This window comes from Aaosphaeria arxii, assembly GCF_010015735.1.
Source record: "Aaosphaeria arxii CBS 175.79 unplaced genomic scaffold BU24scaffold_9, whole genome shotgun sequence".
Lineage (NCBI taxonomy): Eukaryota > Fungi > Ascomycota > Dothideomycetes > Pleosporales > Aaosphaeria > Aaosphaeria arxii.
This window is the reverse complement of record NW_022983482.1, coordinates 158,885-168,447: the sequence shown is the minus strand read 5'-3', so window position 1 is coordinate 168,447 and position 9,563 is coordinate 158,885. Positions and strand designations below refer to the sequence as shown.

Sequence of the window (9,563 nt, the reverse complement as noted above, 5' to 3'; positions counted from 1 at the left end):
CGAGTGAGAATTGATAGCGAGTGAGAATTGATAGCGAGTGAGAATTGATAGCGAGTGAGAATTGATAGCGAGTGAGAATTGATAGCGAGTGAGAACTGGAGACGAGTGAGAACTGGAGACGACTGGGAATGACAACTAGCAATAACCAGGTAGTTGTTGAAGACCAACTGTAGTAATATCTGACAAGTAGTGTCTAACAAGTAGGGAGTGATACCTGACAACTGGTAGCTAGACCTTGCTAATGACTGAAACCTAAAGACGACTGGGAATTAACGACGAGTGAGAACTGACAACAACTAACAACTTGTAATCAAAGCAGAGTGCAAAAATTAGGTATCCTTATATATTTCCATTCATTCGTCCATCTGTACCTAAACCCTAAAAACCTAGCCCTAATACATTCAAAGACGTGTTCGAGCCCGTTATATAACTCAAAGATCGTGATCCCTATCTGCTCCCTTCATATATCCCCTCCATCTCCCTATGTATCATACACACCCCATCCTCCCTCCCTCACACATCTCATCAACTCCCCCCACTCCAACCCGGAAACCAATCCCCAATCCCCCTATCCAGCTCCCTAGGCCCGACCGGCTTGACGAAAAACGCGTCCGCGCCCGCGTCCTCAGCACCTTTCCTATCATCCTTGGAGTCCTGGCCCGTGATGATGAACAACACGCTCCTGTTGTTTTCAGGGGTGGAAGGCCCCTTGTGTTGGAGCTCCAAGTCGCGGATAGCCCGCGTGGCGGATATGCCGTCGAGGACTGGCATTTGGAGGTCCATGAGGATGAGGTTGATGGCTGTGGGGGTAGGGGTAGGGGTAGGGGTTGGGGTTTCCTTGGAGGGCGAGGGAGGGGAGGTGGAGGCGGGGAGGAGGTGGGTTTTGAAGATTGAGACGGCTTGGTGGCCGTCGGTGGCGCAGAGGTACGGGATCTGGCGTTTCTTGCAGTACATTTGCATGATGCGGAGGTTGGTCGGGTTGTCGTCGACTAGGAGGGCGGTTATGCGGTCGGTGGCTGATGTTGTTGTTGTTGTTGTTGCTGTCGGGGGGGAGGCGGTTTTCTGGCGGAGGAGGCGGGGTGGTGGGTTTTTGGGGAGGGTGACTGGCGGGGTTATGCGGAGGGGGATGTCTTTGAGGGGGTTGTCGTGAGTTGCTGCTGCGGGTGGTTGCGAGGCGGTGAGTTTGATGTCGGAGAGGATGGTGTCGGCGCGCTGGAGGGCGGCTTTGAGGGTTGAGTAGGTGAAGGGGGAGGTGGAGTAGATGATGTTGTTTCGGAACTGGACCTGCTCCTGGTGGTCGGTGTTTAGGTGGATGTTGCTTCTCGTCGAGGGCACCAGGCAGATGGCGACCTGTGAAGGGGGCACTCGCGATACGAGAGTGTCCAGATGCTCTGGATCTTCCTCGCTATGTTCGATGATCAGAAGTGAGTTTTCTTTATCATCTGAAGATGTCAAGCCCTGGGTGATGAGGCAATCGGCGAAATGCGAAGAAAGTGACCTGGGGTTCGAGCAGGCTTCGAGGCAGTGGAAAGTAGACGGCAAGGCTGTGAACTTCGGCTCGGACGATTTGGGGGTTTGGCGGACACAGACTGGGTTGTAGAATGTGGCCCTGAAATGGGAGCCCTGCTGCGGAGCGGACGAGACCAAGGATATCGAGCCGTTCAGCAGACTCGCGAGCTTAGAGCCCAGCGTCAGGCCGAGTCCGGCTCCGGTGGTGTGCATATCCACCTTCTCGTAGGCATCAAAGATTCGCGAATGATCATCTGGGTGAATTCCCATTCCAGTATCCCTCACGTCGACCGTGAAAACCGAGTGGTCCGCTGGTACAGATACAGTGACGGAAACAACACCTTTCGGTGGTGTTGCCTGGAGCGCATTAATCACAAGGGCTAGAATGCAGTCCTTCATGAGGCACATGTCGATTGTCAGGCTGTCGCAATTCGATGGGAGAATGTAGTTGAATATCAACGAGGACCTCGTAAGAACCTCGTCCGACATCGTCTGCATTAGTTCGTGAATCAAGATCGACTCGAGCTCCGTGAAACGACGCAGCGTGTCGACCCTGCCAGCTTGCGCTATCTCTGTCCACCTGTTCAACTTGAGCATACTGTTGATGGTAGATATAAGTTCCCGACCAGAAGCTTTGATGGTGTCAAGGTATGTAAGAGGATGGGTCTTGGTGGACAGATCTTTGGAGAACGGTTCTGTGGCGGATGCTGGCAAAGACGAAGCCACGATATAATCCGACCAGAAGTTGCGCGACCTCATCTCCTCAGCCAGGAGCTCGACTGAGCCCAAGATGCCGTGAATCGGCGTGCGGAGCTGATGCGTGATCCCGCGCAGGAAGCTCTCTTTCGCTTTCACGGCTTCCTTCAGAAGTCGACTCTGCCACATCTGCGACAACATCGAAGCGCATGTCTGGACGAACCAGGTATCAACATCGTCGAACACGAGACGAGGGTCTTTCGACGCAACGACCAGGTACGTCGGCAATGGAGCGACACCTCCTTCGGCAGCAATGACTCGGACTACTCTTCTAAGCTGTATATCTCGATGGTTGTACTTTTCGATGATGTAGTCAAAGTACTCGCAATCTTCCCACAACCCATTCTCGAGCTCATTCACGCTGATGGGATCGCGTCCTTCGAGTACGATCTGGTGCCGCGCCGACGCTTGGATGTTGATAGTGGCTTGCGGGTAAATCGTTTTCACAATATCCAACACATCCCCTTCGAAGCGGAACCCATCATCGTTCTCCAGTAGCTTGACCGAGCCGATGAGCTCGAGCATCCGGCGCCGTTCCTGTTGCCGCCTGGCTCTGGCGCTATGGACAAGATCGGCGACCACCCAGTCGGCCAGGCGTACGAGGGACCGTTGCTGCGATCTGGTCAGTGGCTTTTGCACGGAGTTTGCGGTTACGCAGAGTGATCCTAGGGTGACAGAGTGGCCGAATTCCGTCTCCAGACGCAAAGGCACGCCAGCATAGGATCGAAGTCCTCCTTCCGCGACGTGTGGCGCATTCTGGAATCGCCAGTCCTTGGACATATCAGGTAGCATGAACGGAGTCTAGGGGTTTTAGCAAGACGACCTTGGAGAATTTGAAAAGGAAAGGGGGCCTACATCGTGTGGTTGATTAATTGTATGGGCGCACATGGTCTCGCGACGAGGAAGCACAGCCAGTGGAACACCGACCGTGACCAGACGTGTGTAAGTATTGTGGTCCAACAGGCCAATGACGACGAATTCCCATCCTATGGTCTCGGATGCGAGGTGAGCCTTCTCCTGGAGTCGTGATTGCAGTTCGACGTCCTCAAGGCTTCCGCGAGTGTAGTACCATAGCATGGTCAGTCGGAGTCTCTCATTTTGGGTTAGGACAGGATACAGATAAGTGTCCCCCACGGCTGGACATTGGAATTGTGAGTCCGGCTTGCTCGGCATTGGTGCTTCATCGGACTCATCGTGGTTGAGAGGATATACGGCTTCTGTCAACTCCTGGTTCCATGGCTGGAGGGGTTGGTTGGCATGATCAACATCGAAGACGGGGCCAACCACCTTGGGACGGACCGATGGCGGATCGTATTTGGACTGTAGTATGGCAGCATCGGCTTTTGGGAAGAAGGAGGTACGTTTTCCATCAGTAGGCATTGTTGACCCGGTACGGTCCGGCTGGCTTGAATATGCAGCAGCTATAGATGGTGGAGGTGGAACAGGAGTGGGCACGACATTTGGAGGATTGATTGACCTTGGGGTTGGACAGTGCAAGCAATGTCGAAGAAGATTGAGTGTGGCGTGGGCGCGGGCGTGTGCGGGAGAGTGACTTGACGGGAGAGTTCCGCTAGCAGCAGCAGCAGTAGTGGCGGCAGTAGTTGTGAGAGAGGGGGTTATCTCATGAGCTATGGCATCAGTTGTAGTGGTGGTAGTGGTGGTAGTTGTTGTATGAGTGGTGGTTGTGTTAGTGATTGTTGTCGTGGATGATCGGCGGGCATCAATTGTTGGCAATTGAGAGGTTGGAGTCGGATAACCCGAAGGAATTGGAGTTTGAGAATTAGCAGTAAGAGTAGTAGAAGTAGGAGTGGGGATAGTAGTAGTGGTGGTGGTAGTGGTAGTAGTAGGCATAGGTGTAGGTGGTGTTGGTGTAGGCGTAGGCGTAGGCGTAGGCGGATGCAGGGTGTAGGGGCTCGGAACTGGAGCAACCAGACACATCTAGACTCTTCCACTCTGGCCGGTTCAAGGTTAAGGGTCCTTTCCCCTACCTCTTTATTTTGTGTGGACGGCAATCGAGAATAGAAAGAGAAGATGAAAAACAATAATAGATGATAACAATAAACGAAAATTAGTAGTGGAGGCTTCGAAGTGTCGGATTCAATTTGCTGCTTAATGGAGGATGCGGATGATGATGGCGATGGGATGGATCAATTGATGGATGGATGTCTGGACAAGATAAACTGTTCTTGCCATTTACAGATCACAAATACTGCGCTCTTTGGAACATAATAATAAGAACGACAACGGGTCCATGCTGGAGGCATGATGTCAATGTCAATTTGTGTACGAGTTCCAGTTAAAGTCGCCACAATTTTGCGGGTGCGCTTAAGGGACCAGACAGTAACTCGGATCTATCACTCAGAAACGCCCAGTACGGAAAAGGAAAAGGAATCGAAGTCGATAGGGACTCAGTGACAGGGGTGTAGAATTTGACAGCTTACAAGGCCAAGCCGGTGAAGACTCTGAAGAGGCTGTGGAGGGTCAGTCAGTTCTTTATCATCGTTTTGTGTCCGTGAGGGAGGGGGCAGTCTTGTACTCGTAGTTGGTTCAGCTTGGTCGAGTTGGGTGGATGAGTAATTGACGAGTAACCCGTTGTGGGCAGTTGTGGGCAGTTGTGGGCAGTTGTGGGCGGTAGGGCGGATTATCCGAACTGCCCGGTTGGCATCAGTGACGTCAATGATGCTAATCCAGTCCAATTCATGCCCCTCTGTTTACCGTCCCTAGTCCCTTAGTCGTACGCGGAAGAAGGCAGAAAAGAAGAAAAGAAGCAAAAAAGAAGCTGAAGCCAACAGGGCTATTCTTAGCGGGCGATCCTCTCTACAAGATTGGGTCATCACGATAGTAGCCACTGTCATCTGTCAAGAGTTACGAGTTAGTGAGAGGAAGAGTAAGGGTGCCTATGGCGCCAGTTGACCCGTTGCTTGTCTTGGTTTCCCTTGCGAAGATACGCCATAGGCAAAGGCTTGTCTTCCCACCCCCGATAATCCATACATGCTTGTTATCAACACCTCCCACACTGTGCCATGTCATAGTTGAAGAAGAATTGCCTAGACCTTCACACGGCACTGCAATCGTGGACGTTGTAGGTATCATCAGGTAAAACACGTGATGGGTGTGCTTCATTAGTCTAACATGATTGACATGGCTAACTCACAAAGAGTATTCAATAGTAGTAGTGGTTGTGCTAAGTACTTTACATTCATTTTTATATTGCCATGATAATGCTTCTATTCGTATTGTACAAAAGGTTCATACATGATGTTTGCTGTCCCTTGCGTCGATCTATCGTCGTCCCAATTGCCACCTAGCAATCCGAGCCTGGATGTCGTCCCATTGGAAGTCCTTCCTGTTCAATCCCTCCTGCTCACCCTCCTGAAGCACCACTGTTGGCGCTCCACTTCCACCCCCAAGGTTCTGCACTTGCCCACCGAACACCTCCCTGGCGACCCGACGTAGGTCCTTGACCGTGACAGCTTCGATCTTCTTGCACATCTCCTTGACGCCGACCTTGCGTCCGTGGACTTGTACCTGCCTGCCGAGATCCTCCAACTCCACCATGCGTGACTCCAGGTTCATGAGCAATGAGGAGCGGAGCTGGTTCTTCGCCCGCTGGACCTCGCCCTCCTTGAGTGCTGCGTATCCCGTCTCGTCGGAGAGAGAGACTAGCTCGCGGCACATGACCTCCAACATCTGGGCCACCAGTGCTGGCGCGCATGACGCTGCGATGCCAAACAATCCCGAGTCCGTGTAAGAGTGGTTGAAGGCAATGCAGGACTCGACCCAGCCATGCTGGTTAAGTACGTTGGTGTACAGCCTCGAGTACATGCCCTTTCCGGGACCTCCGGCAGAGAAGGATCCTCCACCTCCGAGAAGGGTTTGTAGCGTGGCGAGGGCGTAGATGTCGGGAGAGTTGATGGGGAGGGCTTCGAAGGCGAGATGAATGTGCGAGAGGCGAGGCAGAGCGGGGTTGGCCGGCGGTGGGATCGGAGGAAGCGTGAGGAAGCCGCCGGTATAGTGGGATGGTGTGGAAGTATCGATTGGTGGGAAGTTGAGATCGAGGGAGGTCTGCACTGAAGCTTGGGATGTCGCGGAAGTGGAGAGATTCTTAAAGAAGGGGATCTTAGAAAGCAATTTCGAGCTCTGAGGGGGTGCGCCCATGGGGGTAGGGTGGGAAGCTGTGAATGTATGTTCGTAGGGCGCGCTGCTGGAGATGGTGCTGTCCTGACTGGGGCTCACGAGAGCAGGGCCGGTGCCCTTCTGCATATCACCAAAGTATTCCTGTGTTAACCGGACTGCCTCATTGTGATTCACACCTGCGAAAGCAACGACCATTCTCTCCGGCTTGTAGAACTCCTTGCGGTAGGCCTCCACCACCTGCCGGTTGATAAAGGGTAGACGCTCCTTCGGGCAGAGCAGCGGATGTCCCAGAGTGTTATCTTTATACGCAGCCATATGGACCAATTCAGGGAGAATGAGCTCTGGTTTCGACCATATCTCTCCAATCTCGTAATCGGCAGTCTCGAGCTGCTGCTGTACTTCGTCTTCGGTGATGAGCGGGTCGCGGATGGTCTCTGCGAGGATTCCAATCGTGGTAGGGACGGCGGAGTTGAAGGATGCAGACTGGTACATCAAAGACTCCCGCGACGAAGCGCACTGGATGTTTCCACCTAACGATTCCATCTTTTCTATCATTTGGTCTCCACTTGTTGATTTCGTCGATTTGAAGGCGAGTCGATCTATGATATGGCTCACTCCGCGCAGCGCATCGTTCTCGAATCTGGAACCAGCATCCACGTAGACTCCCACACCGGAGAAAGGGCCAGGGAGAGCCTCGGTCGCGACACGGATGCCATTGGGAAGGGTGGTGAGTTGATCCAGATCAACAGGGTCCTGGCAAGTATTCCATCAGCCTTGTGCTAATAAACGAGTTCAATCTGTGAGGTCTACCTGTTCCTCTGCAACCGTTGTTGCCAGTCCCCTACGGCTTTGACATGCTGCTGCTCGTTGAGTAGTGTTGCGTATTGATCGCGACAGCGGTCGAATGGTGCGAGGTCTCAACATGGCCGTAGACCTGTATGAAGGAATGATGGTGTGGCGGTTAATGCTGGCTGCGATGATTCCGACTCATCGGGATGGAAATTTCGTGGATGGAGAGCCTCGGAACCGACTAAGCAGCCAGGGTGCATTGATCACGTGATGTGTCTGGCTCACTGACATCTTCAAATCAAACTCGTATCATTGCCTTTGACATCATGGCTATAATTACTAAACAAAATCCAGATGTGACGATATTTCTACGAATAGCTTTGCGCGTAAAAGCCACACTGCCTGGAAAATTCTTTCTTGTGTACCTCAAGGCTCATGGTATACCTTTGGGAGGAGTGGTTGGGTGCGGCAAAGGATGGGAATTAGGGCAAGTTAGTAATCGTTAGGGAGACAGCTGGAGGCTATGGGACCATTCTACACAACGAATCAGGATGAGTCCAGAGAGGACTGATAGTGGCCGCACTGTGCTGTTATGATACCTTGTAGATTTCTCGATGGACGTGTTGTTGATTTCGAACATCTGTGCCACAGAGTGGCATTTCATTATATCCTCAACGCAGAAGATGCATTTGCCTTCTTTTCTGTCTAGGAATGAAGTAGTTTCCAAGATAGCAGTAGATGTTTAGTTCATAAAGGACCGGAGAGACCCCGGTTGGCAGTCCGTCATGGTAGAAGAATGTGTCCCCTTGGTTCTGGGGTGGTCTAACAACGATAATGCAATGCATAAATCTGGCGGCATTCCATACCGTCTGGCCGCGAGCGGACCCCGAAACATTCATTCACGCTACCACTATTGATTAATGGGCGTGTCCAAAGCGGCCGGTTGGGCATACGGAGGAACACCCTTCGAACCATCAAGAGGGCGATGCCTGTACTATACTGTTCTGTGTAGGGAATAGTTGACTGCTCAACAAGTGGAAAGCTTTGTTATCGTCTGGGTGCATCGTGACGGATGGGAGACAAAGAAATATGTCCCTGTCATAGAGTTCGAGTGACTTCTCCGTCCTGTACACTGTAGAGTAGAGTACTACATGTGCCATGTGCCATGTGCCATGTACCATGTACCATGTGCTATGTGCTCGCGCCCGTTCCCGAACCAAATCCACGAGAAGGTGAACGCCCAATTGTCTCTTGCGTACGTACGGAGTATTGTCATTGTTTTACCAAGAAGTTTCATTTACGAACCACGAATCATGGCATGATGGCCGAGTTCTACTCCGTTCTGCTTGGTCCAGTGGTTGCTGGGGAGCAATGGTCGAGTAAGGCCGAGGCGGGGAGGCGACGAGGGATTCATGGCGCAGAAGTGTCAATTGTGGGAGGATCAGTAGGAGCAACAGGGAGAAGAGTAACAACAAGAGATGAAGTAGTGGGAGGCAGACGGGATGGTGTAATAATTGGTGCAGGAGGCGTAGTTGAGGTTGGTGTAGGAGGTGTAGGAGGAGATGGCCAGAACTCGACCTCCACTGCTACTCGTACCGGTACTATTATCTTCCCTACGCATGCATCTACATCGACGTCGACATTGACATCAACATCTTCTCCTTCTACTTTCACTCCCACTCCCACTCTCACTTCCGTATCTTCATTATTGGCACTGACACTACAGACGCGTCTTGCTTCAGATATCTCCTGTCATCTTTGTCTACCACCACACCAACCTCCACTACCACCTTCACCACCAGCACCAGCACTCCATCACCGGTCAAACGCTACCGAACTGCCGCAGCCACAACCCCAGTCTGAACCGTCGCAGATCCATCATCATCAGTCGCAGTCTCAGTCTCATCCGTCTCATCGTCTTCATCATCTACATACTCACCCACACCCTAATCGACACCCTACTCGTAATCATCAGGCAATAACGCGGCGGCCGCAATCCGCCTTGCCTACACCTAGTTCACATTCACACCTCATGTTCACCACACCTGCGCCCGCAGCCCCAACAGAGTTATCTGCTACCACTGTATCTCCAGTCTCGCCTGCTTCGTCGCGATCCTCCCGACTTCGCGAGCTGAGCGCCAGCCTGAGGAATTACACCCACAGCCTCCATTCTCACTCCCACTCCCATCCCCAACCCCATTCTCACGCCGTTGTCAGTGGCGGTGGTAATAATAGTAATAGCAACAGCAACGGCATCTCACGTGCGACAAGTGCAAGGGCAGTTTCCGACTATCCATTTGCGCAGTCTTACGGTTCTACACCCAATTCTGCCTCTCTTCTTCCCGCTTCTTCTTCCTCTTCCTCTCCCACAT

The 9,563-nt window shown here is 52.3% G+C and overlaps 2 protein-coding genes across 2 annotated transcripts; both read right to left on the bottom strand.

Annotated features, from left to right (window-relative positions):
• Positions 1-525: 525 nt before the first annotated feature.
• BU24DRAFT_465995 (histidine kinase HHK3) lies at positions 526-3,645 on the bottom strand (the record flags this gene model as incomplete). The annotated part of the gene is made up of 2 exons (XM_033532323.1): positions 526-3,066; positions 3,121-3,645. The coding sequence occupies 2 exons, from the start codon at positions 3,643-3,645 to the stop codon at positions 526-528; spliced, it is 3,066 nt and encodes a 1,021-aa protein (XP_033379601.1).
• Positions 3,646-5,443: 1,798 nt separating this feature from the next.
• Positions 5,444-7,389, bottom strand: BU24DRAFT_376333 (mitochondrial-processing peptidase-like protein subunit alpha). The gene is made up of 2 exons (XM_033524616.1): positions 7,213-7,389; positions 5,444-7,155 (listed from the first exon to the last, which is right to left on the bottom strand). The coding sequence occupies exons 1-2, from the start codon at positions 7,324-7,326 to the stop codon at positions 5,548-5,550; spliced, it is 1,722 nt and encodes a 573-aa protein (XP_033379600.1). The 5' UTR covers positions 7,327-7,389; the 3' UTR covers positions 5,444-5,547.
• Between the last annotated feature and the right edge of the window lie 2,174 nt (positions 7,390-9,563).